The 18,312-nt window shown below is 35.1% G+C and overlaps 1 protein-coding gene across 5 annotated transcripts in view; it reads left to right on the plus strand.

Moving 5' to 3' along the window:
- The window catches only part of ctnnd2a (catenin (cadherin-associated protein), delta 2a), a 224,416-nt gene that overhangs the window by 171,558 nt on the left and 34,546 nt on the right, over positions 1-18,312 (plus strand). For all 5 annotated transcript variants that reach the window (XM_058060561.1, XM_058060564.1, XM_058060563.1 and 2 more), the window contains exons 16-19: positions 2,944-3,061; positions 6,652-6,834; positions 12,448-12,621; positions 13,086-13,236. In XM_058060561.1, the coding sequence (XP_057916544.1) occupies positions 2,944-3,061; positions 6,652-6,834; positions 12,448-12,621; positions 13,086-13,236 (626 nt within the window). The remainder of the gene's footprint in view (positions 1-2,943; positions 3,062-6,651; positions 6,835-12,447; positions 12,622-13,085; positions 13,237-18,312) is intronic.

Raw genomic sequence — 18,312 nt, forward strand, 5'->3', positions numbered from 1 at the left:
AATATACTGTATCAATTTGTCGAGGATTGTTGACATTCAACAATTTCTTCTAACGAGTCGTTCAAAGGCGAGGAACGAGACGACACGTCTATATCAATGTTCGCCACAACTTTGCACATAAATCTCGATGATATTGTGTATTTCCATCTGTTAATTAATCTGGCAGACATGACAAAAGCACAAACGCTAACAAATCCAAATAATTATCAAGCGACTTAGCGGGTGCGGCGAGGTCCCTTTAAGAGCAGAGCAGACAATGGAAATGTATTGATAGCAAACAGCGCAGTCCATTCATCATGCGGGCGGCCGTGATAAAGAGATCACAGAGCTTTGACTAGTCTATGAAATGAGGTCAACTCTTTATTGTTGTGATGAGAATGAGGTGCGAGGAAGACACAAGCACTCAATTAAAACTTAACGTCTGCCGCTTCTGGCTTCCCGGAGAAGGTCAAGTCATTCTCCCCCAGCCCTGAATGCTAATGGGAAAACAAGCTCGCTTTGCATAACTGACAATGCCGTGCAGAGTCGCTCGGTGCGGGGAAACGGCGTGGAAACACTTCACGTGGACCAATAAAGACGCTTGCTGTTTAAATGGCAGGATGTCGAAGTCAAGTCCATGTGAAATATGAAAGATACAACAATTGAGGGGGGGCTCATTTAATGGGCGTTAAACCAAAACCTAAATTCAACATAAATTACTACTAATAATAATAAAATTATAAATAATGCAGTTTCATGCATGAAGATGACCTATTGATACTAAAAAAAGGCCATATTTAAGCACATTTTAAGTATTTTTTTGACAAAGTTAAAGTAAAATAAAGTAAAATTAAATGAAAAAATAAAAAAAAAATAGTATATCGCTATGTATTGTTGATTCTAATTTTTTTGCACATTTTTGTTGCAAATAATTCTATAAAAAGTTATATATTTGTATTTTTTTGTCCAAAAAAGTTTTTCACTTTTATTATTAATACTATTTTTGGGGGTATTTTTAGCAATTTTTAGCAATTTTTTGTCCTTTAATTGGCTTTAATGGACGTTACTAATAACACTTCGGATTACACGGCTTCACTATCACTTTTTTTCCTAAAATATATCAATTATATATTGGAATATATAAATTATAAATAATGCAGTTTCATGCATGAAGATGACCTATTGATACTAAAAAAAGGCCATATTTAAGCACATTTTAAGTATTTTTTTGACATAAAAGTAAAGTAAAATTAAATAAAAAAAATTGTATATCGCTATATATTGTTGATTCTAATTTTTCATTTTCATTTTTTGCATGATTTGCATTTGCATGATGCATGATTAAAATAGTAAAGCAGTAACCGTAAAGTAGTAAGGGAGTGTGTAAATAAAATATTAATTCATTAAATAGCATATCTTGTATAGCATGATTTTCATGTTGTTTTCACCTCTAAATGCAGTCTACACATCTGAAACTGCTATTTACCGATACTAAAAATGCTATCTTCTAAGTTGTGCATCCGATCTGAACGATCTAGATCTAAATACCAAAAATAGAGGAAGTGACCTCACTGTTCCGACGCCGCAATGTGCAAAGTCGAAGCTGAAATTGAACAGGTTATCTCTACTCTTTAAGCGTCCTATTAGAGCCTCGCAGCTTGTCCTATCTGATGTCACTCCTCATTAACTCAGTCTGACTCATTAGCCTTGCGTCATTAAATAATTACCCAGTGAGAAGAAAGACAGAACATGATTAAGCATCACATTTTTAAATAATGAAAAAGAAAGGTGCTTGTTTTGTCTCTGCAGCAGAGTGATAAATTGCACACCGTTCTGCAGACGATACATCATATATTGTTTGGGGGGGGGGGTAATCAGCAACATTTGATCAATGCATTTTGGAGAAGGTAGGGCACAGATGAAATAAAACAAAAAGTTGTAACTTAAAAGTAATTAATACATTTTAAATTAAGAAGAATGAAGTTCAAAAATTCAAGAAAAAATACTGCATTTTTAAAATTATTATTGTGAGTAATAAACTGAAAAAAATCGGTTAAAAGTTTAAATCAAAGAAATTTTTGGGTAGTACAAGCATAAAGGTGACTATAGGGGTGTTATTCCATGTCTGGAGGGCTCTAACGTTAAAAAAGTGCATTTAAAAGGCCTTAAACATGCTTTTCATATTTATGCAGCTTTTGTATTTGATTATGCAAGCTAACATAATGAAGTCGGGTCGGACTATATTATGCAACATATGGTATATTTGATGATATCGTATCTACAATCTTACCAAAGATATTTTCCTCATATTAAAATACTTATATTAAAATACCGAACAACAACCGTTTTTTTATTGCACAAAAGAACCAAGCTTCTTAACAAGGGCTACTGTTGCGGCCGTAGCTCACGCCTACAACTATCTAACTAACATCCGGGTTCTGGCTTACTTCCTGTCCGTTCCCTTTTTCCTTCCCAACCCAGGAACATATCTCCCCACTTCAACAACATGCGCAAACACATCACATAATACATATAAATACACATAAAGGGTCATTACAATACCATTTTACTCTTCATTTCTCAGAACGGTATTGGCAAATGTGCTAATAATACGACGGAGTGATACCGAGGAATAATCAAAGCAGCGTCGGCGTGAGGATTGACTGTGAAGTTCAGCCACCGAGCGTCTAAATAAAAGGTCTTTTATTGGACGTGAGTCAAGTGCTTTTAAATCGAAGCAAGCCTTCAGGGGCGTAGATTGAGATGCAGCCAGAATTTTAATGCTCCCTTTTTTTTCCGTGAGTTTAGCTAGCTTCGGGCGAGGCGCCAGCTTTATATCTGTCTCACAGTCACCAGCGTTCCCTCTTCCGGGTTCCGTCTTTTTCCGGTTTTGGTAAAAAAAAAAAAAAAAAAAAAAAAACAAACACACGCTGACCACTTTGTCTCGCGATGTCTTTCTTCAAGGAACGTCAGCTCTGCAGGTGAGGAGGCGAGGCGGAGGATGAGGGAGTGCGACGGCCTGACAGACGCGCTGCTCTACGTCATCCAGACCTCTCTAGGCAGCAGTGAGATTGACAGTAAGGTGTGTGAACCCGGATCTTTTTTATTATTATTATTATTTTTTTTTATTTGGGGAAATATATGAAACATTACAGTGCATTTCTTACATCAATCGAAATATAGCTTTCCATTATTTACATTTGTAAATTATTGTCACCATTATTATAATCATCATTAATATTACCATTTTCATCATTATAGTTGTAACAATTTTTGGATTTTTTTTAAATTATTTAATTTTACAGACTTCATTCCTTCTTGTAGAGTATAACTCTATGTTATATATTTATTTATATAATTATTATACTTATTGAAAATGTTAAATATTATATAATTATATAGTTTTATGATTAATTTATTAAATTAATATATATTTATTTCCAATAATTTAATAACTGTTATCAATAATAATTGCATTAATAATTAATTTACATGCTAATTCTGTAAATATTCTTTTTGCTTTTATTAAATTTTTGTATTTTTAATATATTATGTAGATGTATTAACAATGTTAAAATATATTGATATGCACTTTTCTAATTAAATTCCATATTATTAATAGATATAATTATATATTATTCTATTAAGCTTATAAATGTGTACCCCTTTTTGCTGTTATTATTATTGTAATATTATTATTGTTATTATCATTATTGTTATAATCTTGATCATTATTTCCATTATTATTATTATCACCTTTATTATAATAATCATTAATATTACAATTTTCATCATTATTGCTGTAACTATTTTTGGATTTTTTTTATTATTATTTAATTTTACAGACTCCATTCCTTCTGTAGAGTGCTGTGTGTGTATATATATATATATATATATATATATATATATATATATATATATATATATATATATATATATATATATATATATATATATATATATATATATATATATATATATATATAATTATTATACTTATTATACTTGTTATTATTATACTTACAAAATGTTAAATATTATATAATATATATATACATTTATGATTAATTTTTAAATTTAATATATATTTATTTCCAATAATTTAATAACTGTTATCAATTATAATTACATTAATAATTAATTTACATGTAAATTATGTAAATATTATTTTTGCTTTTATTAAATTTTTGTTTTTTATATTATCACATTGTATATTTTACATTATTATCATTATTGTTATAATCTTTATCATTATTACCATTATTATTGTTGTTATTATCATCATTAATATTACAATTTTCATCATTCTAGTTGTAACAATTTTGGGATTTTTTTTTTTATTATTTAATTTTACAGACTTCATTACTTCTTGTAGAGTGCTGCATCATTCCATGTGTTGTTTTCTGAAATCCGCAGTATTTGTGCTTTTAGTGTCAATTTATTAGCCCCCCCCAAGTGTAACATTTACATATCATTTTCTGGATTCCATGTGTCTAAACCCAAACATCACTCTTGGTCGTCGTAACAACCGCATTTGTGTGTTCATTCTTTGGAGTGACAAATAAGAAGCTTATATTTCACTTCCTGAAAGCCGTATGGAGTCGGTTCCTTCATTGACCGCCTCCAAGTGTGTGATGTTCCTGCTCGGAGCCCATAGTGTGGAGATGTGTGGCCCAGTCGATATCACATAAACTGATTGTTGTGGCTGGCTGACTTCTCAAGGTCTCCCCCTCCCCTGTCTGTCAGTCTGCCGGCCGGTCGGCCTCCATCCCTCCATCCCTCCCTCCCTCCCTCCGCCTGGCTCTAAATGGCCTCCCTTAATCACTGTTTATCCGTACGCTCCTCTCTCTGCCATCTGACTGCAGCCCGGCGCGGCCTCGCTAACAAAGACTGATTGGCAGGTGAACACGCTGGTGGTTATTAGCGGAATAGCCATAAATGATAGCCGCAGCGGCCTCGTCTGCCTTGGTCGGTGGACTCGTCCGCAGGTTTGCTGGAGATTGTGTGCTGGGGTCTAATAATATGGTGCTCTTAACAAGTACTTGGGTGGGGATTGGCGAGGACACTACATTAGGTACGCTAAAGATCACTACACAACAAGAATATTAATTATATTGATCGATTGGTAGCACTCGAGCGTTGTCATTAAATACACAGCATTATTTCAGATAAGATTTGTATTATAAGTATAATATAATAATTATAATATGTACTTATTTCCAGTCATTTAATACTTGTTATCAGGATTATTACAGTATAAACCCAAATAACTCATATGTTGTATTACATACTAATTATGTAAATTAGTTTTGCTTTTATTTAGTTTTTGTATTATTTGTATATATTATGTAGACATTTAAAAATTTTTAAAAAATATTTAAATGCACTTTCAAATAAAATTCCATATTATTCATTTACATATTATATATTATTTCTTATACATTTATTTATATAATTATTATACTTATGTAAAATATTAAATATATAATACATATTGTCTATTATTAATTTACTAAATTAATATATGTTTATTTCCTATAATTTAATAACTGTTATCAGGATTATTACAGTATAAACCCTAAGAACTCATATGTTTAACATATGTTTTAAATAATAATAATTATGTAAATATTTGAATTTTTGCTTTTATTTACTTTTTATATATTATATACATATATAAAAATGTAAAAAAAATAACATTTTATATTATTAATATACATAAGGCTAAATTATTTGTTCTATATTATTTTTATAATTCTTATACTTATTACATAAAATAATATTGTTAAATAAAACATAGAATATTATGTTTAATTTATTAGATTTATATGTATTTTTCTAATTTAGTAACCTATAATAATTACATGAATAATTAATTTACATACTAATTATGTAAATATTATTTTAGATTTTATTTAGTTTTTTTATTTTAACACATGTAGATAAAATAAAATTCCATATTATAAATATACATATTATATATTTTTTGTTATATATTTATTTATATAATTATTATACTTATTACATTTAAATTATATAATACATGTATGATTATAATACATATATGATATATGATATATGATTAATTTATAAAATTAGTATATATTTATTTCCAATAATTGAATAACTGTTATCAGGATTATTACAGAATAAACCCAAATAACAAATATTCTTGAATCATCACCAATACTAACACATATTTTTACTGTGATTATTGCACCATGAAACACATGGAGTCGGATTGCATTAGGGGCCGTAGTACTTGTACCTGTACTTGTACCTGTACCTGATGATGGATCAGGTACAAGTGTCTTTATTTACTCAACCGCAGGATCAATGTAGCGCAAAGGAACACAACCCAGAAGATGGAAATGTCGCTGTTAACAGGAAATACGACGTAAACCTGTGCATGTTTCTACGCAAGATGGCCGATTTCATGTGACGGCGGCTCGCTGGAGTGAGACCTTGTTTTGTTTGCCGCCTCTCCCGAGTGTGTTCAATTACGCTTTTTGTGTAAAGCGGCGCTGCGGCGGCAAAAAGGGCGGATGATTCGTCTCGGTTAATTTCCACTCTGCCGATTCGATGACACCCTCGTACTAAACACGCCGCTGTGTCCGAAAGCGGCGTGATCTCACACTTCCCGTATCTCTTTCTCTCGTCCCCGCAACTCAGACTGTAGAGAACTGCGTTTGCATCCTGAGGAACCTGTCGTATCGTTTGGCCGCCGAGACCTCCCACGGTCAGCAGGGGGGGTTGGAGGAGCTGGACGGCCTCCTCTGTGACGCCAACGGCCGCGACGGAGAAAGTTCTGGCTGCTGGGGGAAGAAGAAGAAGAAAAAGAAGGGTGCCGAGCAGGTAAATACACAAAGCGTGGTTTGAGGAAGACGCGTTAAAAACAAGCGTGCGGTGTATTTTTAACGCCAGCAGATGGCACTGTGGCGAAAAAAGCTTGTTCAATATTGACTACTTTCAGGGGGGGTACGTGAATAAAAGTAAAATCAACTATTTTACTATATTTAGTCTGAAATCCGAACACCACAGCATTCTTGATGAATAAATATGCTTGCGGAAAATAATTTTTAAATAATTTTTATAACATCAATTAAATCACAAAAAAATAATAAAGAATTAGAATAAATATATTAATAATTTTAAGTAAGAAATAACTTTAAAAAATATTTTGAATAAATTAAATAAATCCTAGTATAACAACAAAGAAGAAAACAAACAAAAGTAATAATTTAATGTGAATAACATATTTTTCAAATTATATAATAAAAAATAATGCAATTTTATTAGCATAACGTTGAAATATTCAATAAAAAATATGTTTTATTTTAAAGTCATACTATAATGAGAAACAAAACAATGTATTGTATTTTTGGCTCAATGTAAAAAAAATAATTAGTAATTTTACATTAATTAAGTCCAAATATGAAATTATTTTTTTTATTTTATTGAGAAAAAAGTAGCATTTTCTAATAAATAATTTATACATAATTTTCTTATCAATAAACTCAATACAATATGAGGGAAAATAACATTTTTGTAGCATATAGTTTAAAAATTAAATAATTTTTTTAACAATATTGGTTATTTTTAATGTTATGGGAACAAATGGGGGAACTATATCACAAAGCTGAGATGCAGAAATGTATACAACAGTACCAATTCCCTGCAACAAACAGAGCTTTTCTTCCCGTCACTCACACAGTGACCTGGAGAGTTGGCCAACAACAGTTATGATGCTATTTTTAGTATCAGTGAAGTCATCCAACAATGTCCGTCTTATATTCGGGTCAGATTTTGGTCCTGATTCCTCATTTTGGAGGAAGTCTGCAAACTTGGAGTTTTCTTGACTTATAAGACGTGATGACGGCGGCGGCGCAGCCCGGCACGGAGAGAACTCCTCTTAGTTATTCCCGTACATTTGTCGCCAAGATGTTCCCGCACACACGGTGTCCAGGAGAAGAGGAGAAGATGAAGCAGGAACACGGCGCCAGTGGAGGGAACAGGGGAGGTGTGTGCGGTGAATAATGCAGAGCGAAGATTGGAAAAAAAAAAAAAAAAAACTCAGATCACAAAGTACGCTGCAAATCTGTTCAAATGCCTCGGCCTCTTTCATAATGAATTGGACTTTTGTCATTTTTTTAATGGTAGCTTTGCTAGCGCCTGTCAAAAGCTTAATTGTATCTTTAGCCTCGTGTCAACTCTTTTTTATTCCGGGCTTTTTCAGGCTAATACGATAAAAAAGTTCCATACTGATCTCTCACATTGATCACACACTCAAACTGTCCAGACAATGCATTCATTTTTTTCATAACAGGGGTGTTCAAAGTGCGGCTCAGAGGCCATTTTCAGCCCGCGGCACATCACATCATTTATATTTAACACAAAAACACCAAAAGTACAAAATGTAAAAAATCAGTCAAGTCAAAATATGAACAAAAAATAAATTTTACGCTAATAAGCAAAAGTTGTAATTTTACAAAACAAACATGAAAATATGAAAAGGAAAAAAAAAATCATATTCTAATGACAAAAAAAGTAGCAACTCGACAATAATAAACTGATATAAACTTGTAATACAATTTATTTTAGTAGCATGGAGTTAAATATTACATACAAAATAGCCACAACATTAGGTACACCTCCACAATAGAAACGATGTATCACAAAAAAACACGAAAACACCAAAAGTACAAAATAAATAAACAAAAATTCAGTAATTATCCAAGAATAAGTAAAAATATTTTAAAAAAAGTTGTACACAAAAATAAAAATTTTACAAGATGAACGTCAAAATATGAAAAGGAAAAAAATTTGTATTCTAATGACAAAAAAAGTAGCAATTTGACAAGAATAAACTTATAATAAAAATCAATGTCGTTTTAGTAGCATTAAATATGACATAAAAAATAGCCACAACATTAGGTACACCTCCGCAATAGAAAAGCTGTATCACAAAGAAACACTTGCTTTTAACACGAAAACACCAAAAGTACAAAATAAATTAAAAAAAATTCAGTAATTATCCAAGAATAAGTCAAAATATTAACAAAAATAAGTTATACGCAAAAGTTATAATTTTACAAGACTAATGTCAAAAGATGAAAAGGAAAAAAGTCGTATTCTAATGACAAAAAAAGTAGAAATTTTACAAGAATAAACTTATATAAAAAAATCAATGTCGCGTGGCGTTAAATATTACATAAAAAATACCCACAATATTAGTTACACCAATATTCAATAATACAAAATACAAAAAAAAACACAATAAAAAAGCTGTATCACAAGGAAACACTTGCTTTTAACACGAAAATACCAAAAGTACAAAATAAAAAAATCAGTAATTATCCTAGAATAAGTCAAAAATATTAACAGAAAAGTTGTCAGCAAAAGTTGTAATTTTACAAGACTAACGTCAAAATATGAAAAGGAAAAAATTCACATTCTAATGACAAAAAAGTAGCAATTTGACAATAATAATAATAAAAATCAATGTCACTTTCGTAGCATGGAGTTAAATATTACCTAAAAATAGCCACAATATGAAAGAAACACTTGCTTTTAAAAAGCTCATCATGAACGGCGGAAAAAAAGAAAACCCCAGAGAAGCAGCAAGAGACCGAGGGAGGCAGAGGGTGTTGGATGGTAATGTAGTCCCCTTAATCATTTATTAGAGTCTCTGACAGCAAGGCCAAGGAGCAGCGTGGGTACTTGAACTAAAGCTAAACACTCCTAATGGACTGCTACACGAACACACAAATAAACCCTTCCTCACACACACGTACTGTATTTCCCACCGTCAGTGTCTTCAATGCACCAGGAAAGAAATAATCATACTTCATGTTCAACAATTTAACAGTTTTTTGTCCCTGAAGTAAGCATTTTTTTATTCCTGCTTTCCTACTATAGTTTAAGTTATTTAATTTTTTAATTTTTTATTTTTTTTATGTTTGTATTTTTGCATTTATTTATTTAATTTGTAAATTTTTTTTTTATTTTTTTAAATTTATTTTTATTTATTTTTTATTTATTTATTTAATTTTTTACAAAGCATTTTAAGTGAGCATTTTAAGTAAGCATTTTAAGTAAGCATTTTTTAAAGACAATATAATGAAATGTAGTATTCTACAGTGGTCACTAGGTGTCGCTTATGTTATTGTCATGTTTGGTGAGACACACAAGCACCAGACTCTTACTAGAAGCACAATAATCCCCAACACGGGCTATAGTAATGTAATCCACGCCAAGCTGAAACTCCACTCTGAACCAACAACGTCACTTCTTGTTCGCCACTCCACTCTTAAATGTTGTATTTTTATCTTACGTCTTCTGTAATATGAACATAGGGGTGTTATTTCATGTCTGGAAGGCTCTAATCATGTTTAAAAAAATGTATTTAAAAGGTTTTTAACAGGTTATTGGTGCTCTAAGTATGAAAATATTCCCTTTATTAATAAGAAAACCTAGAACCCTGAACTCAATCCCATTAGGGATCGCATCGGTGACCTTGAACTTCACTATTGACTGCAAAATAGACAAATTCGTTGATAAAAAGTCCTCATTTTCTGTTTGAGTCAGGCGTCCCAACACTTTTGCTTGGCACTTATTTCCCCTGAAGGTATTATTTTGCATCGTACTGCTGTTGCCTTTTTAAAGAACACCTTTAGTGGTTGATGTATTTACCGTTTTTGAAAGGCAGCCTTGAAAGCATGCAAGGTCACTACTGTATGTTTGAAATGATTCATTACAGCGCATGTTGAGTTTGGAAAAATCTGAATTATTTATTACTATTCACGTAGGTGGGAGAGGTCTGTAGGCAACAAATGCATGCAGGGGAACAGGTTGTTCTATTCGCCGTCTTCAAACTATAGCGAGTCTTTGATTTTACAATCAGAGAATTTATGCAGATAAAGTACACACACGCTGTGTGAAGTACACGCTAGCCTAGTTTTAGCGTGAGGTGGAGTGCGGGGAAGCAGTCGAGCGGAACGGGGAAGGTCGATGGGGAGAAAAACTGCAAAGAAGAGGGAGAAGGATGGAAATAGAATAAGAAACCAGGCAAAGAGAAGGGCTTATTGGGGGAATGTGCGGCAAACACGATGGAATGGGGGGGGGGGGGTCTAAATGAAAATGGAGTCGAGAGAGAGAATGTACAGGTGAGGCGGCAGGGAAGCACTTTGAGTTGAAAATAAGACTAGCGAAATGTAGTCTCTGTTTGAGTTAGCCTTTCTCCCAGTTTACTCAATGCTAACTTTTAACTATTTTAACTTTTTTTAAATACATAACAGACTTTTTTCATAGTTTCATAGTCTTATAATTAGACTTATAATTAAGTGTGATAGAGACTGTGGAAAATACTGGAAGCAGAACTGGAGGTAGCGGAGATTGGGAGTGACCAGGATGGATAGGATCAGGAACGAGTACATCAGAGGGACATTACATGTTAGAAAGTATAAAACAGGAAGTAAAAAAAGACTATATTTTGTCCTTTTTATGTTTTCTTTTAACTTTTTTTAAACTTTTTTAAAATACCTAACAGACTTTTTTGATAGTATTATAATTAGACTTGTAATTAAGTGTGATAGAGACAGTTCCACTGAGGAAAATACTGGAAGCAGAACTGGAGGTAGCGGAGATTGGGAGTGACCAGGATGGATAGGATCAGGAACAAGTACATCAGAAGGACATTACATGTTAGAAAGTATAGTAGAACAGGAAGTAAAAAAGACTACATTATGTCCTTTTTATGTTTTCTTTTCTCTTATTATGCCTACATTATTAAGTTGTATGAGTGGAAATGTAACTATAGGGTTGTTATTTCATGTCCAGAGGGCTCTAACAGTACTTTTCCCACATGTTTTCTTTGAATATATTCATCCTCCCATCACTCCCATCACACATTGGGAGTGACCAGGATGGATAGGATCAGGAACAAGTACATCAGAGGGACATTAAATTTAAAGTATCCAACAGGAAGTAAAAAAAAAAAAGTCCTTTCAATGTTTTCTTTTCTCTTATTATGCCTACATACTATAGGGTTGTTAGTTCATGTTCAGAGGGCTCTAACAATGTTAAAAAAATGTTAATTCATACTGACTGACAAGGACTGATGATTACCTTCGACAACCGCAAGAGGGCGCTCTAGGCTTGTTGATTAATTTTAATTGAGGCCACGGGTATCCAAAGTGCAGCCCAGGGGCCTTTAACGGCCCGCGGCTGTTTTTTTGTGGGCCCTGGACACATAGCACATTCCCCATAGTAGACTCCCTTGAGCATTTTGCTGTCGTTTGTACATTGAGCCATGTCTTTAGTCCCAGGGGGAGTTGACACTGAACTGAACCGCATCAGAGTTCACTTCCTGGACCGATATTCAACCCAGCCTTGATTTTCAGAGATGACCTTCTCCAACGATTAGTATTCCCTAGAAAAGTCTACCCTACTATCTCTTCTTTCTCCTAGTGGGATGGCGTTGGTCCCTTCCCAGACACAGTGGATCCCCCCAAAGGGGTTCAGATGCTCTGGCACCCGACTATCGTCAAGCCCTACCTCACCCTGCTGTCTGAATGCTCCAATCCTGACACCCTCGAGGGAGCAGCCGGAGCCCTGCAGAACCTGGCTGCTGGCAGCTGGAAGGTAACAATGCTAAGTATTCAAATATTCCCCAAAGGATTCATTTCCATAAACAGATTATTTCCTGGAATTATACTACAAGCTACGGTTCCCTAGTCAAAAGTCAGATCATCTTCTCCCGATATCCGTTCCTCTCCAGATGACCCACAAGGATGGCGCTACTTGAAGCGTCTAGTGTTGAGAAGATGATGAGGGAGGACAGAGTGGTCTCCAGTTCTCCCTCTTACCGAATATCACTTATGATTCAGCGTATTACCTCATCCTCTCATATTCCCCCCGAATATAACACTCCCCTCTTGAGCTTTGGATGAGCTTGCAGCTGTTTCCGTACGCCTACTGGTTTGATCAGACAATTTCTGGGGAAAAAAAAAAAAAGCCATAAGGCTGGAAAACTGTCAGCGACAGTTGGTATGTTTCTGTTGTGTAAAATATAATTCCCACGTCTCGTCTCATCTCGTCTCGTCCAGTGGTCGGTGTACATCCGGGCTGCTGTACGCAAAGAGAAAGGCCTTCCCATCCTGGTGGAGTTACTGCGGATCGACAACGACAAAGTGGTGTGCGCCGTGGCCACCGCGCTGAGAAATATGGCGTTGGACATCCGGAACAAGGAGTTGATTGGTAAGTCGTGAACGTGTCCGATTGTTGAAAGGAAATGGGTAGCCCAAAATACGTGTCAATGGGTAGCCCAAAATACGTGTCAATGGGTAGCCCAAAATACGCATCAATGGGTAGCCCAAAATACGTGTCAATGGTTGCCCAAAATACGTGTCAATGGGTAGCCCAAAATACGTGTCAATGGTTGCCCAAAATACGTGTCAATGGTTGCCCAAAATACGTGTCAATGGGTAGCCCAAAATACTTGTCAATGGGTAGCTTAAAATACGTGTCAATGGGTAGCCCAAAATACAATACGTGTCAATGGGTAGCCCAAAATACGTGTCAATGGGTAGCCCAAAATACTTGTCAATGGGTAGCCCAAAATACTTGTCAATGGGTAGCCCAAAATACTTGTCAATGGGTAGCCCAAAATACTTGTCAATGGGTAGCCCAAAATCCGTGTCAATGGTTGCCCAAAATCTGTGTCAATGGGTAGCCCAAAAAACGTGTCAATGGGTCGCCCAAAATCCGTGTCAATGGGTAGCCCAAAATCCGTGTCAATTGGTAGCCCAAAATACGTAGTATCAATTGGTAGTCCTAAATACGAAGTATCAATGGGTAGTCCTAAATACGTAGTATCAATGGGTAGTCCAAAATACGTAGTGTCAATGGGTAGTCCAAAATACGTAGTGTCAATGGGTAGTCCAAAATACGTAGTATCAATGGGTAGCCCAAAATACGTAGTATCAATGGGTAGCCCAAAATACGTAGTGTCAATGGATAGCCCAAAATACGTGTCAATGGGTTCCCCCGAAATACTTGTCAATGGGTAGCCCAAAATACGTAGTGTCAATGGGTAGCCCAAAATACGTAGTGTCAATGGGTAGCCCAAAATACGTAGTGTCAATGGGTAGCCCAAAATACGTAGTATCAATGGGTAGCCCAAAATACGTGTCAATGGATAGCCCAAAATACGTGTCAATGGGTTCCCCCGAAATACTTGTCAATGGGTAGCCCAAATTATGTATCATGGGTAGCCCAAAATCCTGTGTATGACGTCTGTGTACATCCTGAAGGTCCGTTCTGGAAAAACAATCGTTTCCCCAAAAAACGTCAGTTTTACGGTTGAGTACAAGTTAAAGTTGGTTGCTCCGTTTGTGGTATCGGGTACTGCATCTGACAACTTGATATTTAGTGTGTTTTTTTTCTACTGGGATGTCTGATTACTGCAGCTTTTTGGTGGGTAGAAACTCTGTAGTTTCTATAGCAACCTCGCCTCCCTCCGTCGGAGCAAAGGATTTTGGGAGTCTCTTTAGGCGTTTTGTTCAGGAGGTATGAGGACACAGAGGAACGCCGTCGTCAAAGAACTGATTCATGAGTCACTCGGATGCCAAGTTTGAATTTGTTGGTCCGTTTTTTTTTTTTTTTTACCATAGACACATTTCATATAAACGCACAGGACTTTGTGTAAAAACTGAATGTTCAATCAATATGTATCCCATCGGTGAGCTCATGGCGGGGGGGGGTTTATGCTTTTGATAAAAGAGTTAAAGATGTTAAAACTGCATTTGCACAAAATCCTACTGAGACATTCGCTGTTATTATCGACCTCCATTTAAATTAATGGAAGGAAAAAGCACCTCTTCTATTTGGGGTTTTTATGAACGAGACGCTATATATTATCCACTGAAAATCATTAAAGACTCAGCTAATTGATTAGAATATTTGACGGCAATTGATCAACTTTTATTTCATTGCTTAATTAGCCTCTTCAAAGGAAGAGTTACTGCAAAGCGACCTGTAATAAAGATGGATTTAGGGTAGAAACTAAAGACTTACTGAGTTATTTATTGGTTTAAAGACAAATTATAATTTTTTTTGCTAGGTTGCAAGTTTACAAGTAGTACTCAGTTTAAGAACTACGACCACAATGCAAGACTTGACCTAAATAAATGTAAATAGACTTTTACTCACTGTGTTTTGACGTTGTTACATGGTAATGGTTAATGGTTTTATTTCATTTGAACATGCATCAGATTACAATTGAATGCATCACATAATCAGTTCACAGTTCCACATGTCCAAAAGGAGTAGGAAGAAGCAAAGCTTATTAAATCCTACCCCTCCATCTGGTACTTTTACAATCAGTAACATTTGTTCACTTCCTGCTTTCCTAATATAGTTTAAGGTTTTTTTAAATGTTTTTTTTTTTTACTGTTTATTTAACACTCCAGTTCTTCGGCACTTCAATTTATTTATTTATTTATTTATTTTTTGCCCTGTGATTGGCTGGTCCGGGGTGTACCCCGCCTCTCGTCTCGCCCAAAGACAGCTGGAATAGGCTCCAGCACCCCTGTGACCCTCGTGAGAAAAAGCGGTAGAAAATGAATGTATTAATTTTTTATTTTTTTTTTTTATTTTTTTGTTATTTTTATTTTATTTTTTTTTTTATTTTTTATTTGTCACGTACCAAAGTACAAGGTGATATGACCATCCAATGACATAATGGGTACCATAGTAACTGTCAATATAGTATTATATATATAGCACATCATGGCTGGTTCAAGACTCTTCATTTAGCGACTGATGATGCAACTAAGGGTTCAGTTAACATTTCAAATCCAACCTTATTAAGGTTCGGGGTTAAGATTAGGGCAAGTTGTCTACTTCCTGTTTCTCCCAGCATTGTCAAACGTAGCGCAGGCAAAGGAAAAGCTATGCCAAAAAGTCTGCAGAGTGTATTAAGGGCTGGTTCGGAGAGTGTTGCGTTGGCTCTTGGCAAGGTGTGACATGATTGGTGTTGGCAGCAAGGAAGTAAAGGCCAGATCCCACCAGCCCCATCCTGTTTAGCCCTTGTACACAAGCTTTATCAACACACACTGACGCAAACCTTAGAGTCTGTTTCTCTACATCAAGGCTAAAACTATCCTTGGGTGACAAAGACGGAGCATAGCGGCAAGCATACTGATGAACTACATTGACAAAAGAGCCATGCAATGTTTTCTCCATTTTATCCTTCCGTCTATTTTCCTGCACTTATTCGGGTGGCGAAGGGCAGCAGTCTCAGTAGGGAAGACTTCCAGGTTTCCGGCCACTTCTTCCAGCTCCACAGGGGAGGATGCCCCAAAGGTTCCCGGGCCATTTTGTCATAGGTCAGCTTCTCCGAGGTCTATCCCGGGGCCACGCTAGGACCAGTCACCAAACCAAGGCGCACAATTTTTTGGGGCCGTTTCCCACATTTCTACATTTTTGGGAGGGATTTGTGTAGAACAGGGGTGGGCAAACTGCGGCCCGGGGGCCACATGCGGTCCACCAAGCATTTGAATCTGGTCCGCCAGTTGCTTTCTAAGTATTACAAACTGGCAACATGACTTACACGTCGGATGCCTTATTTAGTAAGGGTTTTATTTCATTTGAACATGCATCAGATTACAATTGAATGCATCACATAATCAGTTCACAGTTCCACATGTCCAAAAGGAGTAGGAAGAAGCAAAGTTTATTAAATCCTACCCCTGCATCTGGTAGTTTTACAATCAGTAACAATTGTTCACTTCCTGCTTTCCTAATATAGTTCAATGTTTTTTTTTATGGTTTTTTTTAAATGTTTATTTAAAACTCCAGTTTTTCGGCACTTCAATTTATTTATTTATTTATTTTTATTTTATTTTGTTCACTTCCTGCTTTCTTATTTTAATTTTTTTTTAATTTTTTTAATTTTTTTTAAATTTTATTTTATTTTGTTTTATTTTATTTTGTTTTATTTTATTTTATTTTGGTATTATTTTTATATCATTATTATTATTTTATTATTTTATTATTTATTTTATTTATATTTATTTAAGTAAAAAAAACAACAACAAAACTGTGAAATTAAATGCCATAGTTTGATGTGGTCTGATGTTTAAAGTGCTCCTAAAAACTAATAAATATGTCAAATAAAATTTGACAAATAATTCAAGGAAAATTATAAGCATAAAATAGTGTGTGTGTGTGAAATATAAAATATAAAGCTGAAACTCCACTCTGAACCAACAACGTCACTTCCTGTCCGCCTCTCCACTCCGCTCCCGAGCACCGAAACACACTCTTAAATTGGTAATTATTGGGTAATATGAGCATAGGGGTGTTATTTCATGTCTGGAGGGCTCTAATCATGTTTTAAAAATGTATTTAAAAGGTTTTTAACAGTTCTAAGTATGAAAATATTCCCTTTATTAATAAGGAAACCCTGAACTCAATCCCATTAGGGATTGCATCGGTGATCGGTGATGTTCCGGTTCTGCAGACGCTGTGCCGATTGGCCTTTCCAACTCAAACTTTAGCCTTCCCAAAATAGTCCGAATTCAACGCTACGTCATCTTAGCCATTATTGACTTCCAGATGGCGATTTGATGCACATGAATAGTGAGCGGCGTCGGCACGCCAAAAGAAGTCCTCGTTCATTATTCCAAATAGAGCATCTATTTGGGACGCTTCTTCTGAAAACACACGCCGCCGCGCCTGCCACCAAAACAAAGTTAATGCCGGATGAAAAGCGATTAATTCCAAATCTCAAAATCGGTTTTAATTCAAGACGCTTAATTAATTCACAGCTAATTGGGTTTCTTTCTTTTTCTGTTGTGCCGTGAGTGTTTAATTCTAATAGGAAGAGCAACAGTGGGGAGGCAGTGGCTCGGGATGTTGAGCAGGTTATTACTATTATTATTTTTCTTGTTATAACAGCCGCTATTGTATTGTATTGATTATGTAAAATATAACAGCGTAAGTGTGACAAGTGTATCAGTATGATTTTTCTTTCATTGCCACACAACTATTATTGACTTAAGCCCCGCCCTCTTATATCCCACCTTCCTATCTCCAGCATGAATATTATTATTATTATTATTTTTCCAACCATCCCTTCAATCTACACCCACATCTTTGTGCCTAATGGCATTTCAGACATGAGCTCATAACATCTCTCTCTTTCTCGCTCATTGTGTCTCGCACTGATGACGCCGCTGCCGAGGAGCGTTGCCGTGGTAACAGCAACGGTGTGCCGCAGGGATTTGGCTAATTGTTTGATTGCAAGTGTGAGTGTTTGAGGTCAGGCGC

This window comes from Doryrhamphus excisus, chromosome 21 (genome assembly GCF_030265055.1).
Source record: "Doryrhamphus excisus isolate RoL2022-K1 chromosome 21, RoL_Dexc_1.0, whole genome shotgun sequence".
NCBI lineage: Eukaryota > Metazoa > Chordata > Actinopteri > Syngnathiformes > Syngnathidae > Doryrhamphus > Doryrhamphus excisus.